The sequence below is a fragment of the Camarhynchus parvulus genome, chromosome 14, assembly GCF_901933205.1.
Source record: "Camarhynchus parvulus chromosome 14, STF_HiC, whole genome shotgun sequence".
In the NCBI taxonomy this organism is placed as follows: domain Eukaryota; kingdom Metazoa; phylum Chordata; class Aves; order Passeriformes; family Thraupidae; genus Camarhynchus; species Camarhynchus parvulus.
Window position 1 is genome coordinate 2,622,149 of NC_044584.1, and position 17,960 is coordinate 2,640,108.

At 55.1% G+C, this 17,960-nt stretch overlaps 1 protein-coding gene across 1 annotated transcript in view; it reads right to left on the minus strand.

Annotated features, from left to right (window-relative positions):
• The window catches only part of ABCA3 (ATP binding cassette subfamily A member 3), a 29,576-nt gene extending 11,948 nt beyond the window's left edge, over positions 1 to 17,628 (minus strand). Inside the window, 13 exon segments of the mRNA XM_030958199.1 lie at positions 391 to 545; positions 1,279 to 1,408; positions 1,735 to 1,881; positions 3,033 to 3,214; positions 3,838 to 4,011; positions 4,838 to 4,958; positions 5,479 to 5,595; positions 6,285 to 6,544; positions 8,541 to 8,706; positions 8,789 to 8,916; positions 9,545 to 9,809; positions 12,615 to 12,699; positions 17,578 to 17,628. Of these exon segments, the coding sequence (XP_030814059.1) occupies positions 391 to 545; positions 1,279 to 1,408; positions 1,735 to 1,881; positions 3,033 to 3,214; positions 3,838 to 4,011; positions 4,838 to 4,958; positions 5,479 to 5,595; positions 6,285 to 6,544; positions 8,541 to 8,706; positions 8,789 to 8,916; positions 9,545 to 9,809; positions 12,615 to 12,668 (1,899 nt within the window). The 5' untranslated portion in view covers positions 12,669 to 12,699; positions 17,578 to 17,628.
• Positions 17,629 to 17,960: the final 332 nt, after the last annotated feature.

Below are 17,960 nucleotides of genomic sequence, written 5' to 3' on the forward strand. Positions count from 1 at the left end.
TGCAGGGATCCAGGGGCAGCCACAGCTTCTGTGGGTAACCTGTGCCAGGGCCTCATCACCCTCACAGGGAAGAATTTCTTCTGTATATCCCATTTAACCCTGCCCTCTCTCAGTGTGAAACCATTCCCCATTGTCTTGTCATCCCAGGCCCTTGTCCAAAATCCCTCTCCTGTAGCCCCTGTAGTCACGGTGAGAGGCTCCAAAGACACCCTGGAGCCTTCTCTTCTCCAGGTGAACACCTCCAGCTCTCCCAGCCTAGCTCCAGAGCAGAGGTGTTACACCCTCTGACCATTTTTGGACCCACTTGATATATCTCACCACACTTCCCCACCCCCAGGAGCCCTCCAGTGCCTCCCCAAGGGCTGTCCCCCTGCTCAGTGCCAGGCTCACCCCTGCATAGAAGTGCAGGTGCTCTTCCACTGTCATGTTGTCGAAGAGGACGTCGTGCTGGGGGCACAGCCCCAGGCTGCGGCGGATCAGGACCATGTCCTGGGAGATCTCGTAGCCGTTGATGTAGGCCTGCCCGCCCGTCGGGGAGTGCAGACCTGTGTGCGCGGAGCTCAGGGTGACCCCAGTGCCAAAGAGACAGTGGAAATGTGGAGGGTCCTGACGAGCATCCCCCCACCCCACCAGCTTTCTGCCAAAAACCAGACCAGGTCTGTCTCGTGCTCAGGCTGGGGGACAACAGCTTCCTCCTGCTGCAGGACGGGCTGCAGGGCACCCACAGGTGGGAACTGACCACCAGTGCAGAAAGGAGAGGAACAGGCAGGTCAAACACGGTTCTGAGCCGTGCAGAGAGCCAGGCAGGGCCAGGGCAGAGTTCCAGGAAGGTCCCGTGAGCCCCCTGAGCTGCCAGGAGCAGCTCAGAGCAATAGAGAACAGAGAGGACCATCAAAGGTCATTGTGTCCTTTGTGCCAAAATAGGTACCCTGGAGCCCAGCAGACCAAGAATGACAAACACCAGTCCCACCTTATCTGTGTTACCATGGCAAAGCCTACAGAGAGCGATCCTGCAGCAGGTCCAGTCTCTTCTCACAGCTCTCCAGCACAAAACCTGGCTGCCATTTCACCCACTGGCTGATCCCACTCTTGTGGAGGGCTGAGCAGGGACCCCCATGCTCCTTCCATGCCCCTCTCACTACCCTGGCACTCCTAGCCAATGGCTCAGGAAACTGAAGGTGCTCCAAGGAGCTCAAAAACCCCTCCCCACCCTCAGAGATAGGGTCTGGCTCTTGTTCAAGGGTAAAGCCATCAGTTCCTGCAGCAGGAGACTCCTACCTGTGAGCATGGACAGAGTGGTGGTCTTCCCAGCACCATTGTGTCCCAACAGGACAGTGATCTGCCCCTCGTACATGTTCACTGTCAAGTCCTTCACTGCCTCTTTTGTCTTGTTTCCCACTTTGAAGACCTGTGAAGATCAAGTCCATGAGTTGGAGCTGTGCTTCAGGCAAGTGCCTCAGCTCCACCGAGCAGGCAAAGCCTGGGATGCTCACGGGGTGTTACCAGGAGACAACAGGTCTAATTCAGGTTAAATTCGGATGTCAACAAGTTAAATACAGATGTCACTGCACCTCTAAGTACGCAGCACTTCATCCCACCACAAAATGCAGCCAGCTCTGGGGAAGAGCCATACCCAGCCCCAGGGCAGCACAAGCATACAGAAGCTGCGTGCAGACAACAGATTTTACAAAACCAACATTATGGTGTGTTTGTGCCCTGCTGGGCAGTCAGTACCTTGGACAGGTGCTTTATTTTGATGCCTGACACGAGGTCAGCTGGTTCCTCCTCAATGTACTGACTCTTCAGGGCTTTCTCGGGGTCCTCCTCCTCCTCTTTCTCTTTCCCCACAACAGTCCTGGGCCGCCCACACCAGTACGAGGGCTGATAGAGGAAGGGAGAGACAGAAATCAGGCACAGGCAGAGCCCATCTCTTCATCCCAGCCTTGGCCACCCTCCTCCTCCCACAGACATCTCCCAAGGATCTCCCAGACCGCTCTCCTTGGCCTGGGAATTACCAACCACAACATCTTCAGCAGGCAGGGCTGACACGATGGAACAGCTCCTCCTGCCCTCCCCCATCTCTCCCTTACAGCAGGACTGCCTGTGCTTACACAGCAGCTCTTCCCCATCTTCATCTCCATGAAAAAATTCCACTGAGAAGTAAAATCACTCAGGCAGAATCATCCTGCCCAGGAGAGCCCATGGATGACCACCCCCTCCAAAACACCTGAAAAACACTAAATACAGCCTGGGGTCCAGCTGCTGTAGTCACAGCCCCTTTTTTTTGATGTGGCTCTCTAGGAATGAAACTAAGTGTTTGGGACCTTAAATCCTGGTGGGAATAACAATTCAATAACTCCTGGATGCAAAATCAGCTTTTGTCAATGGCTGCATCTCTGTTTCCCCACTCTGACTGCAAGAGGGAGTGAGATGCTGGAGTGAAACCACTCTAGGATGAGGAATTTGGAAGAGAGAAGGAAAAACCTCTCTATCAAATAACAAAGGCTCCATCTCCAGTATCCAAACAGAACACATTCTCCCTGCAGCCATGTAGCTGCAGTGCTCACTGCAGCTGCAGCTGCTGAGGGTGATGCCAAGTGTTTGGCTTGGCAGAGCGAGGGTGGCTCAGCTCATGGGTGACACCCACCCCCGGCACGTGGCAGCTGGCAGTGACACACAGGTCACCCATGCCTGCCTGCAAGGCAGTGCTCAGGGGTGTCAAATAGCTGGATGACCTGGTTCCTCCCACCTGGGGTTTCTCTCCAATGCCTTGGCTTGGGCCTGGAGACATTTAAGAACACCCTGCATGCCAGAAGTGCTGGGAAAGAGCTCTAAAGCCAAGATGACCTTCATCCACAGTAAAAATCTACAGCTGCATCAGCCTTTAGTGAGGACATGCTGCAGGCCCTGTGATTTTGGAGGCCAGATGGTGCCACCCTCGGCCATCTGGCTGGCCTACTGCACAGCACAGAAGTGGTGACTGCCCCAAGGGACGCCCCTCCAGCCCAGGGAGGGGTGTAAGCAGTGCTCACCGTGAGGAAGAAGTACCAGGGCTGTGGCACACCGTACTCGCCAGGGAACACAGCCTCCACGTACCAGGCCACCACACCATACAGCACCGAGTCCAGGAGCAGCATCCCCAGCACCTGGGCCAAGGTGAAGTTGTCATCCACGCTGACAGGCTTCATGAGGTCCCTCCACTGGATGCCAGTCCCTGCAAGGCACATGGGACACTGCTCCCTCTGCATCCCCAGGAGGACCATCTTCTCCGGGATTGGCAGAGAGCAGCCCCTCTGCCTGCTCACTGCTCCCTAACCAGGATCCCCTGCACAGCTCTATGATCCTCTGCAGACAGAGGGAAAAGAGGCACTGACCCCTCGAGGCTCCCCACCCCACCACGCTCCTTCCATGGCATTCTCTGCCACTTCCTGGGAAGAAACGATCCCTTCTCCAGCATCACCCCTCCAATCACTACAGCCACGCCTAGTAAATGCATGGCTCTGCATTGAACCAACAAATTTAAATGAAATTTTAAATTAAAGAAATTAATTCTTTTAAATTAAAGAAATTAAGGATATATATTGTGAAGGAAGAAATGCAATGGTTCCCATCCATTAGAACAGAATTCCTCTGGTAATTAAAGTGAGGATGGTACTTTGCACAGCCAAGGGGCACAGGTGTAAGTTCAGAGTCCTGGTATGGGAGCAATCAGCTCTAGTAAGAAGGAAATTGCTTCTTCTGTCCAATGTCTCTCCACCAAGCCAGTGCCACCCCACCACAAATGAGGCTGACAGGAAGGGGATGCTGCTCTCCCCAGGAACAGATGGCCCTGCTCACCTTTCCCTTCAAACATGCCGATGAGCTGCGCCCCCATGGCCATGGCCACGTTGGAGATGAGGCAGGATGCCAGCTTCTGGCTGTGGGACATCAGGTCGTAGCGGGGCGAGATGAAGAAGTAGGGGATGTAGGAGAAGAAGTAGAGGAAGCCGCCAGCGGCGGCCGCAACGTTTGCTGCCAGCACAGGGAAAAGCGGGAGGGAGAACGTCAGGGTGATGCCACCCAGCACTGCCCACCAGCTCCCCACCCAGGGACGTTCCAGATTTGGGCACAGAGCATGGGTATGTAGGGGCAGCACAAGGACACGCCCACATCCCAGCAAGGCAGGAGCCTGAGCCCAACCCCAGCCCCATGGTGGGCAGCTGCAGAAGCCTCTGCCCATCCCACAGCAGAATCTGGGGCCAAGCCAGCCAGATGAGGCCCTAAGACAGGAGCTGGTCATGCTACCAGGGAATGGTCTGGGTTGGAAGGAGCATTAAAGACCACCTTGTCCCACCCCCTGCCATGGGAAGAGACACCTTCCACTATCCCAGGTTGCTCCAAACCCCCTCCAACCTGGTCTTGAACAGTGCCAGGGATGGGGCAGCCACAGCTGCTCTGGGCACCCTGTGCCAGGGCCTGCCCACCCTCCCAGGGAACAATTTCTGCCCAATATCCCATCCATCCCTGCCCTCTGGCAGTGGGAGCCATTCCCTGTGTCCTGTCCCTCCATCCCTTGTCCCCAGTCCCTCTCCAGCTCTCCTGGAGCCCCTTCAGGCCCTGGCAGGGGCTCTGAGGTGTCCCTGCAGCCTTCTCCTCTCCAGGTGAGCACCCCCAGCTCTGCCAGCCTGGCTCCAGAGTAAAGGGGCTCCAGCCCTTGGACCTGCTCTGGTTTGGGAAGCAACAGTACCCACATCCCTCTCCACACACTGTGCAGAAAATGCAGTCAAAAATGGGAAGAAATGCCCCCTCCACAAGTCCAAGTGTCAGTAACAAAAGGAGGCAGTGCAGGGGGACTCACCTCGTGAGAAGAAGGTGCTCACCATGAAGTTGAAGGAGATGGAGGAGATGGAGAAGATGGCAAGGAAGGTGAACACCAGGGTGGGGTCACTGTTGGTGAGCACTGCTCCCTGTTCGCTCACCTGCCAAGAAAATCTTGTAAAGCCCAGAGCTGCTGGAGCCAGCTGTGGCTTTAGCAGCACAGGCCTGATGTTCTCCAAGTGCTGGAGACAAACTCAGGTGGGTGAGGACACCCAGAAACTCCCAGACCACTCCAGAGGGAGGAAATACAGATTGCCCTCGTGCGATGCAGGATCTAAGGGGCAGGGGATACCCTGGCCAACACCCAGAGAGCCCCCTTCTGCTTCTCCTGGTGTGGGCACATGCAGAGGGGAGAGCTCAAGGAGCTCCAGAGGCTGTGGGAGCAGGGTGGTCCTGCTCTGCATGCAGTGTCCCTGGAGCTCCCATCCCCACCTCCCTCTGGGGGGAGTGACTCCTGCCATGAATGCAACTGTGGGGCAGCACCGCTCATTTCAGTCTGGGAAACCCAAACTGCAGTCTTTGGAGGAGCCCTGGCACACCAGGACAGTCCCATGGCAGAGTGGCCCTGTCATCCCTGTGCCTTGCCAGCACAGAGTTTGTGGCCTGGGGACAGACGCTCACCTTGACACAGAAGAGCACGGTGACGAAGAACACGGACACCAGGAGGAAGAGGAAGAACATGAGGAACCAGGCACTCCAGTGCAACCAGTTGCTGAGGCCCATCATGTGCATGTACTCCTGTGGGAGGTCACAGTGTCACCCACAGCTGCACCCACACTCCCCGGGCACAGCCAGGGCAAGGCACAGGTGGCTTTCCCTCGTGGCACAAGCAAAGAGGAGGTGGCAGCCCCAGGTACCAGCAGAGTGCTCCTGCACAGCCACCAGCATGGTGTGGTGTCCCCCACCTCCCCAGACAAGGGCTGCCACCACTGGAGGAGTTCCCAGAGAGCTGAGCTGCGCCCAAACCCAGAGCAGGGTGCCAGTGGTGCCACCAGGGCCACCCAGCACAGGGCAGGACAGCCCATGCCTGGGGGAAGCCAAGCCCTGGTGTTGTAAGCACGTGGCCGAGCTCCAGCCGCCCCCACAGCACACGCACAACGGGTCTCTACATGCAAAAGGCAAAACCTTCCTTCAAACAGGCTGAACTCTTGAATCCACAAGCTCTGGAACCCAGACATGTCACCCTCTCTCCCAGCCCTGGAGAAACATCATCCCTGTGGTCCAGCACCCCGGGTTGCATGGCAAGGAGAGCCCAGCCTCCTCATGGCAGCAGGATTAGCAACATTCTTCCCTGGGGCTCGCTAATCCGCTGCCATCCCCACCTCCTGCTCACTGGCTCTACACCCAGCAGGGATTTTGTTCCTAATCTAAAGACATGATCCATTGGGAAAAGCTGCAGAGGGAGGGGAGCACATCCCAGCTCTCACCTTCAGCTTCTTCTCCTTCTCGTGGACGACGGCGCGGACGATGTTGAGCGAGGTGTAGGTGAAGCTGAGCATGAGCAGCAGGGGCAGCTGGTTCTGGATGGCCAGGAGGAAGAGGTCATTGACGTAGGCTGGGAAGGGGAAGCGCTGCACCACCACGGTGATGTTCTCCAGCAGGCTGGCAGAGCTGGCACCGGCGTGGTACTGCATGATAGCCCTGTCCACCGCGTGCTGCACCGCCAGGAATCCCTCCCGGAGATAACCTGCACAGCAAGAACCACACCAGGAATAGACATGGGGCTGGGGTTTGGAGGGACAAACAGCCTTTGTGGGAAGGATTACATGGGAAGCGGAACAGGGACTAAATCTGGAGCGCAGAGGAAAAGCAATATAAGCATCACTGTGACACGGGGGACTGGGGAAGGATTGATACCACAGCAAATTTACTGAATCACTGGTTTGGCTTGGAAGGGACCGTAAAGTTTATCTTGTTCTACATCCTGCCACAGGCAGGGTAACCTTCCGCTAGACCAAACCAGGATCTTGCATAACCATCATTTAGGAGGAGCTGCCAGGAAAACTCTGTTCATGGTTGCTGTCCTGCAGTATGGCTGTGACTTTGTTATGGGGAGATTCTCTGTCACCATCAACCACCACAAGTCCCTGGGCTTGTGTTTCTCCCCTTTTTCTTTGTAAACCAGAAGAATAAGCAATACTACACAGGTTGCAGTCAGAAGAAGTATATCCTATGACTCACACATGTGGTGTAAACTTTTGTGCATTAGAAAACACTGCAAATATTTTAATTTCCCAGCAGCATCTCCCAGGTGGGAAGGGACCCAGAAGGATCATGAGGCCAACTCCTGGCCCTGCACAGACACCCCAACAATCCCACCCTGGGCATCCCTGGCAGCGCTGTCCAAGCTCTCCTGGAGCTCTGGCAGCCGCGGGGCTGTGCCCATTCCCTGGGGAGCCTGAGCAGTGCCAGCACCCTCTGGGGGAAGAGCTTTTCCCTAATTTAAACCTCTCTTGACACAGCTTTAGATAACAAAATCAACTTAAAATAGTTTATTTTTAAGTGGAATTGCTGCCAAATGTTACCTGAACAGGAACTTAAATTCTCTTACAAAACCCCAAATGAACATCTTGAAAGGCAGTGGGCTAAAATGACCCACAGAGAGAGAAGATAACAGTGGAATTATGAGATTGGGAACTTTGTTTGATATTAACTCATGTACTGAGCAAACACTCTGGGGCTCTGCTTTATTTACACACTGTGAGCAAAACCTGTTTGCCCACTTCCTCGCCCTCACTCTCCCTGGACACTGGAATTGAATACAGAGGGAGAAATCCCACTGAGGGAAATATTCCCTTTGCCACCACAGAAGGAGCTCCCAAAAGTCCAGTCCTAAGCCAGCACCAGCTCCAACAATGTCCCTGCTGGCTCATGCTCTGCCAGTGGTTTGGCTGCCCTTAAACCCGCAAACCATAGAACTGCTCTATTTACTTTTCAAGTACTTAAGCAGAACAATAAACACAGGGCGGTTTGGATAGTGATATAAAATTTCCATTAAAAATTGAAATGGGAAAAAAATTAAATTTTAAAATGATTCATGCACATTAAAATTTATTCTTATCCAATCCTGCTCAGCAGAGGTGCCCAGAGGCCAAGCAGTGCCCATGAAGCCACACAATAAAATTTAAATAAAGGATAGCTATAATATAACAAATATAACACAATTGTAAAAATAGTCCAATTACATCTAAGTAATCAATAATAATTCAACAAAATAAAGACATATAAATATATAAATAATAATTAATTATTTATAATTAATATATAAATAAATATTAAGAAGCTCTACAGTAAATAATTAATATTTAAATATTAATTTAAAATTGTGTCATTATTTGATGAATTGTTTATATATGCACAAAACTGAATATAAACATCTATAGAAAAGCATAACCATTTAACTATTTATATATTCATAAAGATTTATATGTAAATTTTAACATTTTAATATATATAAATATTTAATTGCTTGTATATATAAAATAAATATATGCTTATAACAAACAAATATTTAATTGTTCGCCTTATACAGATATAAATTTAATGCTGGTATAAATATAAATCACTACTTCATTATAATTAACTGAATTTAATAATTTCTTTTAAATGAACCTATTTCTTAAAAAGCTCAGAGCTTGCCACGTGCTGTAGGAAGGTGACCCCACATCTTGGGCTGTGCTCACCTGGTGTGCCCCCATCAGCAAACTTGGCCTCGCGGGGCCCGGGCAGCTGGAAGAGTGGGAAGAGGTAACTGGTGTGCCAGTCCCGGTCCAGGTTGGGGTTCAGCCCCGTCTGCTCGCTCCGCGGGGCATTCCTGGGGCTGTACTTGAAGCGCAGCTCATACTCCACCTGCAGGGAGGGTGGGAGGTGGGTGGGACAGGCCCGGGTGACACCCGGCTGGGGGATGCTGTCCCACCTTGCCCTGGCTCACCTGGAGGGGCAGCGGGGCCGAGCTGTGCGGGAAGCGGTGCCGGAACACGACGGCGGCCAGGACGCTGCCCGAGCGGTTGTCCAGCCTGACGTACTCCTCAAAGTCCCGCTCCGAGGGGAAGCCCTGAGCTGTGGAGCAGAAACAGGAGATGCAGGGACAGGGCACAGAAAGGCACCATGCACTGCTGCTCAGCCACCCCCAGGAGCATCGCTCCTGGTCCAGGACAGGAGGGGTGTGCCATGCCTGCTGCCAGACACGGGGGAGTTACACAGGATGCTGCCCTGTATCCTGGGCATGCAGACATTCCTCCTCCTTGAGAGCAGGAGTCAGCTTTCCCACAGAAAATTCTAACAGCTTGGAACACCAAGTGCTAAAATTTTCTGTGCCAAAAGATTTCCAAAAATACTCTTTCACAGGGAAGTGCTGCCACCTTCTTTAACTGTTTTAGGGTGATATTTTTCAAGACGGAAACTGCAATAAAATGAGACTAAAAAGCAACCCCAAATCCTGTCATTTTACTGAAAAAAAACCCCAAAACCATCAAACTGTAGCCCTGAAGTTCAGAAAAAAATGGTGTTCCAGGAGCATAAGAATTCAGAATCAGTCACAGAATGGTTTGGGCTGGAAGGGACATGAAAAAACATCCAGTTCCAGGACCCTGCCATGGGCAGAGACACCTTCCACTGGACTAGGCTGCCCAGAGTAAAGACTCACACCAATTTCTGGGGTGGAAGGAGCAGCCCCAGCCCTGCTCACCTCTGATGTTGATGGGCAGAGCTCTCTCCACTGCCTCGGCGATGCTCCGGACGGCGCTGCTGTTGGAGGGGACATAGGCCAGCTCCCAGGGGTTGCTGGCATGCTGGGAGGAGAAGAAGCTGGGCAGGTCATCCACAGACTGGCTGGGGTAGAGGGTGGCGTTGGGGTGGCTGACGGAGTGCACGCGGTGCCGCAGCGCGATCAGGATGGCGGCGAAGAGCAGCGGCAGGCACACCTCGATCAGCGTCACCAGGATCTGCCTCTTCTGCAGGCCAGGGGAAAGAGACAAACATGGGGCAAGGATATAAAATACATTGTGTATCTGTATATACACAGACATCCAGACAGCTACCATAAGTGTGTATCTATACACAGATACCTATAGTACCACTCTCTCTCTCTCTCTCTCTCTCTCAAGAGATAAAAATGAAGATGCAAACACAGAAGGTAGATGAGACAGCCATGAGGTTCAGGGCATGAGAACAGCAAGGAGCAACAGCATTCTTGCATTCCACAAGGTTTCACAACCTGGGTTTTTCCAGAGGCCAGGAATGACACTGTGCTGGTTCCCACATCCTTCAGGACTCTCCAGCCAAGGGATCCCCTACCCTAAGCACTGTTCCAGCTCAAACCAGCCTCCACCAGAGCCTTCCTCACCACACTGCTGGGCTGAATGACCCAGGCTTGTGCTTTGCTCCTTTTCTGTGCCCTGGGGCTCTGCCATGCAGCAACACTGCTGGAACCAGTGCAACTTTTCCTGCTGGAGCTGAGTTGCTCCAGGCAGCTGGACGTTGGATCTGCATCCCAGGATGAGGGCCAGCAGAGCCTCTGGCTACAGGAGGACTACAGCATGGCAAGCACACCCATGGGCATACCCAAGCCACTACTGCACTACACACAGTGGATTTTTTTTTTTTTTTTTTTTTTTTTTTATTGAGATTCAAGCAACTGCAGAATGAACTCTGGTGCTGCACTCTGGACCTTCATCCATCAATTCCCCCAGGGCTGTCTCCTGCACAATGCCTCTTTAGCCAGTAACACCCCCCACCAACACAGTACATTAGCAACCAACCCAGGTCTATTAGCATTCCAAACTGGTGTCCCAGGAGAACTGTGGTCATCGAGCAACCTGGTCTAGTGGAAAGTGTCCCTGCCCATGGTAGGGCAGTGGGATGGATGGTCCCTTCCAATCCAAACCATTCTGGGATTCTGTGATTTCCTCCTGCAAACTGAGCTGCCTTCACCCCAGGCCAGGCTCAAGAGCAGCACAGCACACTCAGCCTCAGGCCCAGCAGTGACAGCCCAGAGATGTCCCTGGCCACAGGGGTTCATGGCTGCTCAGAGCATGTGCCTGGAGCAGCAGCATTAACCTTTTCTGAGGCCTCTGGCTAATTTGGGCTTCACAAGACAAGGGGATTTTGCACCCTCCCCCTTTGCCAGGCTGGAAAGAGGAGCTTAAGTCTCACAACTTTGCTGTCTCAGCAACTGGATTTTATGCAGCAGCTAGTGGGCAGGCTCAGGTGGGCAGAGTCTCCAGTGGGGCAGGTAGGGAGCCATGAGTGCAGCCTGGGAAGGGAGACAGCCCTGCAGGAGCCAGGGTGAACAGGATCTTGGACAGTCTGTCAGGAGATGATAAGGGGACTACCATTACCCTGGCTCTCAGCACCCACTGTCAAAGCCCAAAACACCTCTTGGGGCTTCCCCTGGGAGGAAGAGTCTACTCCAGCCACAGCCAGCCCCAGCAGCACAGGCAGGAAGCAGAAGCTTCAGGCAGGCAGGGAAAAAGGAGCTGCCACGCTCATAAAAGCAAACGCTGCAGATGTCTGATGGGTTTATAATGCAGCCCTGGCAGCCCAGCTGCCTCCCGCTGATTTACTATGGTACTAAACCTCTCCCTGTCTCCTGGGCTGCCTTCAGAACAGCTCTGCCTCCCTGAACTTGCAGGCTCACACACATTCACCAGCTCTGCAGCAGAAGTCATTCAAGTCTCTATTGCAGAGGTGCCAGGGATACTCATCCATAATCACCACCTCTGCCTGGCCCAAGCAACTCTGGAGAGCCACTGTCCTCTCAGCAGGCTGGGGGTGACTTGGGAGCTCTGTTTCTTTATCAGGAACAGGACTTTTAGCTGTATCCTGGCACAGTAGACCTGAGTCAGCTTGTGGCCTTGGAAAACACGCTAAGATGTATCCCCACTCTGGAGCACACCCAGAAAACAACATTTTTCCCTTGCAGAGGGGATGGGGGATGCTCCTGGCTGCAAATCAGCCCTGCTGCAAGTCCCTTTTGTCCTCTCAAAGCCCAGTTCCCTGTTCTGCGCCTGCCAGAAGGCTGGGTGCAGCCAGCACTTCCCTGTTCCTTTGGGTTATTTTTACAGCAACGCTGTGCCGAGCTGCAGACGGGTAAATTGAAAGCGTAAAGCCAGGCTGCAGCCATCCCTGCTCCCTCCTCTTCCCCACACTCTGCCAGGGCTGGCTCTGGGTCCCAGTGGAGCCACAGAATCCACCCAGGAACACCGAAAGGGGCTGTGGCCTGGGCCAGCACCAGGCAGGACCTGCCAGCCCGGCAGTCCCCAAATCCCTCAGTGCCACCCAGCTGCCATGGTGGGAGGTGGGCTGGCAGGGGGTGCCAGCGGTTTAATATTTTTAAGACCCCTAAAAGCTGCTCCTGAGAATGGTAGAAAGCCATGGAGGAAAAGAAGCCCATGGCTCCAGTGGGTTTTGGAGGCACCGGGACTTCCAGAGGAGGTTGTGCAATGAGACAGCTCAGAAAACCCCACTGTCACACGGATGGGGCGTGGGTTACCCGGTCCCAGGAGAAGGGAGCTGAGCTCTTTGCCAGAGGGCAGGCTGGGGAGGCCAGGGACAAGGAAACTGAGCACAGAGCACAGCCCATAAGGTCACACAGCCCAGCACATAAGACACCATGTGCACAGATAACCCAGTTTTCCTCCTAGCAATGCCCTGTGTCCACAGGGGAGGTTTCCTGACAAAGCCAGAGGCTGGGCAAGCTCTGATGTACCCCCATTTAGCAGTGCCAGAAGCAGCCCCCAGGTGCAGTGCCAGCCTACCTGCAGGATGTAGTTCTTCCAGAGCAGCAGCCTGAACTGCCTGAGCAGAACCATCCTCCCATCAGAAGGGGCCCAGCGCAGGACCCTGGAGGAGAGAGAGGAGAGAGCCGTGAGTGCCAGCTGCTGGTGCAGCTGGGCAGCAGGAGGGCAGCATCCCACACCCCACACAGCCCAGGGCAGCTCTCTGCTCCCAGCCTGGAGCCACAGCAGACAGCTTCACCCCAAAAAGAACCATTGTGACCCCTCTCCTATGAGTAAGTGCCCCTGGTTTCTGGCATGGCTGTTCCCAGACATGGAAGCTGCTGTTTATACCCAGCCCTGGGTCCTTCCCAGCAGCAGGCAGCAACAGCTTTCCTCAAACTGCAGGAGCACAGGGTTACAGAACCACAAACAACGGCCCCAGGAAGGCTGTCAAACTCGTGGCAGCCTATTATTTTGGGATGGGTGGAGATTCCAAGCTGTGCCTCCACCTCCTGCCGTGTGAAGAGTTGGTTCTGCAACACTGGGTGCTTTCCCAGCAGAAACTCTGCTGGGAGAGGCAAGGATGAGAAAAGGGCAAGGGAAGCACCAGGGAAGGTCGGTGCTTGAGAATGATCCTCCGCTGCCTCCTCCCCCTCTCGGGAAGCATCCGCCATCCCTTCAAGCTGTTTGTGTCTCCATTTGCAGTGGCATTTCCTGACGGAGCACTGCTATCCCACCAGGACACTGGCTGGGATTTTGGGCTTGCAGAGCAGCACGGAGAAGGAAGGGGCAGCCCTGGCACCAGCAGAGGCTCCTGCCTGCACTGCCGGACTCTGGGCAGCCCCCAGCAAGCAGTGCCAGCCTCTGAGCATGGCAAATCCTGACAGGATCACAGTGGGCAGCTGAGGGGTCAGCTCTGACCCGGTGCTCCAAAGCCTGGCAGCACTGAAAGTGCCACGGGAACACGGATGGGCACAGAACCCACGAGCAACGCCCTGGCAGGCACTCCACAGCACGTTCTTGAGCCCTGGTTGGGATGGTATCAGCTCCCTGGATGCAGCTGGCACCCAGCAAGCTGAGCAGGGGTTTCAGGGTGCCCCAGTGAGAGGAGGGAGGTTGCTGACCCATCCTGCCAACCTCGGCTCCCAGGCTGGTGAACACACACAGTGAGCACAGCTCCGGTGGCAACAGAGCTGCAGCAACAGCAACCTGAGACACGCAGGGCACAGCAACAACACCCACCTGCCTCGCCTGCTCTCTGTCACCAGCTCCTTCAGCCCTCCAGGAGCCTTCTCCAGCCTTGGCACACACCTTCCAGCCCCAACCCTAAACCCAGGAGCCTTCTCCAGCCTTGGCACACACCTTCCCAGGCTCAACTCTAAAGCAGGAGCCTTCTCCTGACTTTGCAAGCACCTTCCCAGCCCCGATGCTAAACTCAGATGTGTTCTCGGAGCACAAAAAACCCACCAGCTCTTTGCCACTCCGTGCACAGAAGACAGATTCCCACAACAGCAGGGACATCTGTGTTCAAGGATCTTTCTCTAGGCAGGGAAAAGCACAAATCTTATGCTTCAGCCCCATAAAGTCCACCAGAACCCCGCCCAGAGCAAGCAGGAAAGGAATAGCAACGGGGACTTGGCAAAGGCACCTTCAAGCTCCGCATGAAGTGCTTTATCTCCAGCTGACCTCTGGTCCACATGTGGCCAGGCAGAACATCCATGCTGTGCCACAGGATCCCTTAGCAGGTCCCCAGGCCCACACACACCCACCCCACACAGCAGCATCTGAAGTGCCCCAAATAAGCCCCCTCAGCCCCAAGCAGAAACCTTTGTTCTGCACCCCCTTGAAGGAATCCAGAGCAAACCAAGGGAATCCAAGTCGTGGCTCACTTTAAAGGACGAATGCTGCAGGTCAGGCAGGAGCAGCTGCTGCCCTCGCAGAGATCCCAAATCCTGCTCGCCCCGCCGCACCCTCGAACTCAAGCTGCCCCCCCGACCGCCCCACGGGTCTTACAGCTGCTGCCGGGAAAATGTCAAGCAGCTCTTGGGTAACACAAACACTATACAAAGACTGAAAACTCCATTATTGCCAATAAATATTTTCCAAGTTTTTAAGTGTTCCAAGAAAACTCGTTCTGGACCTTTCGCTTGCTGGAGATGAGAGAAGGAAGAAGCTAAGTTAAAAAGTTCTTGCTGGATTTGAGAGCAAAAATGGTTTTCCAGGCTCTAGTATCCAAAGCATGATTTTTTTTTGCAACCCAAGAGAGAAAACCTGTTTTGGGAGGTGCTGCCTGGATCAGCCCTGAGATGTCCATAATCAGAGGACAGGACAGGGCCCAGGTCCATGTCAGGGCCCATCTTTGGCAGTAAGGGAGGGCTGAGTGCCACAGGTGGATGATGATGATGACCTCGGAGGCAACAAGGTGCCTTGCTGGGCAGCACATTGGGCTGTCCCTGCCAGAGATGCTCCCACCTGACCTCAAGCACTACAAGACTGAATTTCCCACCAAGAGGCAGGGCCAAAGATCTGGGAGGAGAGAGAGGCGACCACCACCAGCTTCTGGGAGAGCAACCCAGTCCCTCTCCCTGCTGAGGAGTTCCTCCCTTCCCAGTTCCTCCCTTCCTCCTCCCTGGAGGAAGGGTCTCCTGAATACAGGAGTGTGGACACACCCTCACCATCCTCAGGGAGGTCAGTGAGGAAGGAGATACTCCTGCCGGCCCACAGCCTGCATGAGTGGATACGAGACTGGTCCCCACCACCTGGTCCCCACCAGCCCCTGCCGCAGTACCAAGCTGTGCCGGGTAACGTGGTGGCACCAGCTGCCAGCCTGGACCAGAGCTGTTCTGCCAGTGGATTTAGATGAGGACAGGCTGAGCATTGGCAGGGATCAAGGCCACAGCATCCCACCTCCTGACCCACTTCCACACCGCCTCGTTGCTGGCAGGTGGCTGTGCCCGGCCACCGCCTCAGCGGAAAGGGCCGAGCAAAGGCCACGTGCTCCCGGGAGCCTGCAGTTATTTTAGAGCACACACCGCATTTCTGCTCTTCTGATGTCCCGTTCCCATAGAAACCAGCCCTGCAAATGGCAGACGTTGCCTTTTTTAATATAAACCCAGTGTTTCTTCCTGCTGGTTGACAGAGACACCGTGTCACCCCTACAAGATGAGCTGCCAGGTGCCTGCACCTCCGCAGCTGTGCCCGGGGTGGTGGCATCACACACCTGGCGAGGGCTGTCAGTCCCTGGGTACTTTCCACACTGTCACTGGAGCAGGAAATTCCTCTCTGCTCCCCACAGTGTCTGTGCTGGAAATTATTCAGCCATAGCAGGGCAAGGACTTTTTATGGCCACTGTTCACAGGAAGAGTGAGTGATTTCCGAGGCGGGTGCATCTAGAAAGTCCCAGGTCCTGCAAAGAGCAACCAGGGCCAGCAACCACCAGACCAGCCATGAGTGTTCAGTAACACACAGCTCTCATTGCTGGGCTGTTTTCACCTTCTCAGTGTTCACAGAGATCTGGGAGTCACAGCAGAGCAAGACCATAAAAACCTCACCTTGGTTGTGCAAACAGTAATAAAACTTTCTAAGAGGCTGTACGGCTGGTGGGGTGCTGGGTGCAGCAGGGACCAGTGACCTCACAGCCCTCTACAAACCCAACACCAAGTGTCCGACAGATACATGAGTCTGGGTTTGACCAGACAGGAACTTCAGGCCTTGAAATAAAGAAGAAAGCTGGGGCTAGATCCTGTTTGCAGAGTAAGGGATTGGCTTGTGCCCAGCTACTGCCCTGCAATGGGAATGGGTCGGTGGGCACAAGGAGCCTGATGGGCTCCATGGTTGCATCTGTAACTGCCTTTGTGCTGGGGCAGCAGCAGGAGGGAGGGGACAAAACTGCTGCAAGAGCTGGTCATCCCCTTTGCCTTAAAAACAACATCACTGGTTTGCCCAGTGACTTTGCAGTTGCTCATAAAAAGACAAACTCTGCAAACTCACTGGCCTCATGAATTTAGCAAGAACAAGGGCTGGAGCCCAACACACAGGTTTCTCATGGACCCTTGTACAGCCCTGCTCCTGCCCTGCAGTTCTCAGTGGCTGGGCAGGACAGGCCACCTGGGCAGCTGTGAGCAGAGGATAGGGAGATCCCTTCTGCTTCTACTTGGTTTTGAACATTTCCAGGGATGGGGACTCCACCACACTCCTGGGCAGCCTGTTCCAGTGTCTGACCACCCTTTCCGTGAAGAAATTTTCCCAATATCCAACCTAAACTTGCCGTGGCACAACCTGAAGCTGCTCTCTCTTGTTCCATCACTTGTTCTCATGGACCAGAGTCCGACCCCCACTGGCTGCACCCTCCCGTCAGGGAGTTGTGGACTGAGGAGGTCTCTCCTGAGCCTCCTTTTCTTCAGGCTGAGCCCCCCAGTTGCTCCTCATTAGACTTGTGCTCCAGACCCTTCCCCAGATCTATTCCCTTCCCCCGACACGCTCCAGCCCATCAAGGTCTGTCTTGGCATGAGAGACTTTCTCATACCGAGCCAGGGCCCGGGGCGCAGCGGGGCCGGCAGATGCCCACTCGGTCCCCGCAGCCCCGTGTCCGTTCCCGGCAGGGAGGGGCGGCCCGAGCTCCCCCGGGATGCCGGCGGGTCCCAGCCAGGCGCATCCCCCGAGCGCGGCCGAGCATCCCCGCGCGGCGCCGCCTCCATCCGCCGCAGCCCACGGGGGACGCGACCCTTGCGGGCCCGCGCAGGAGCCACCGCCGGCATCGAGCCCGAGCCGCGCCGGAGCGCGGAGGCGGCAGCGGGAGGAGCCGGCCAAGGGCCCCGGAGCTGCCGCAGCTCCGGGCGGGGCCGCCTCGCCGAGCGGACAAGAGGCCGCAGCCCCACGCATCCCCCGTCCGGCCCGACCCCCCGCTCCTGCCACCATCACCCCCCGATGCTCATCAGCCCCGGTGCCGACCTTCCCCCGTGCCGGTGCCGGTTCCGGCAGCCACCGCCCCCCGCTCACTCACCGGGCCGGGCGGCTCCGGCTGCGGCTCCGGCTCCGGCTCCGGCTCCGTGCGGCCCCGCCCGCGCCCGCCGCGGGACCGCGGCACCGCGCACGCGCCGGGGGCGGGACCCGAGAGGGGCGGGACCGTGGGAGAGTGAGGAAGAGAGAGGGGGCGTGGAGAATGTGCCTGTGTGTTAACAGCTGTGTGTGTGTGTGTGTGTGTGTGTGTGTGTGTGTGTGTGTGTGTGTGTGTGTGTGTGTGTGTGTGTGTGTGTGTGTGTGTGTGTATCTGCTGTGTGTGTGTGTGTGTGTGTCTGTATAACAGCTGTGTGTGAGTGTGTGTGTGAGGAGTGTGTGTGTGATAACAGTTGTGCATGTGTGTGTGTTAACAGCTGTGTGTGTGTC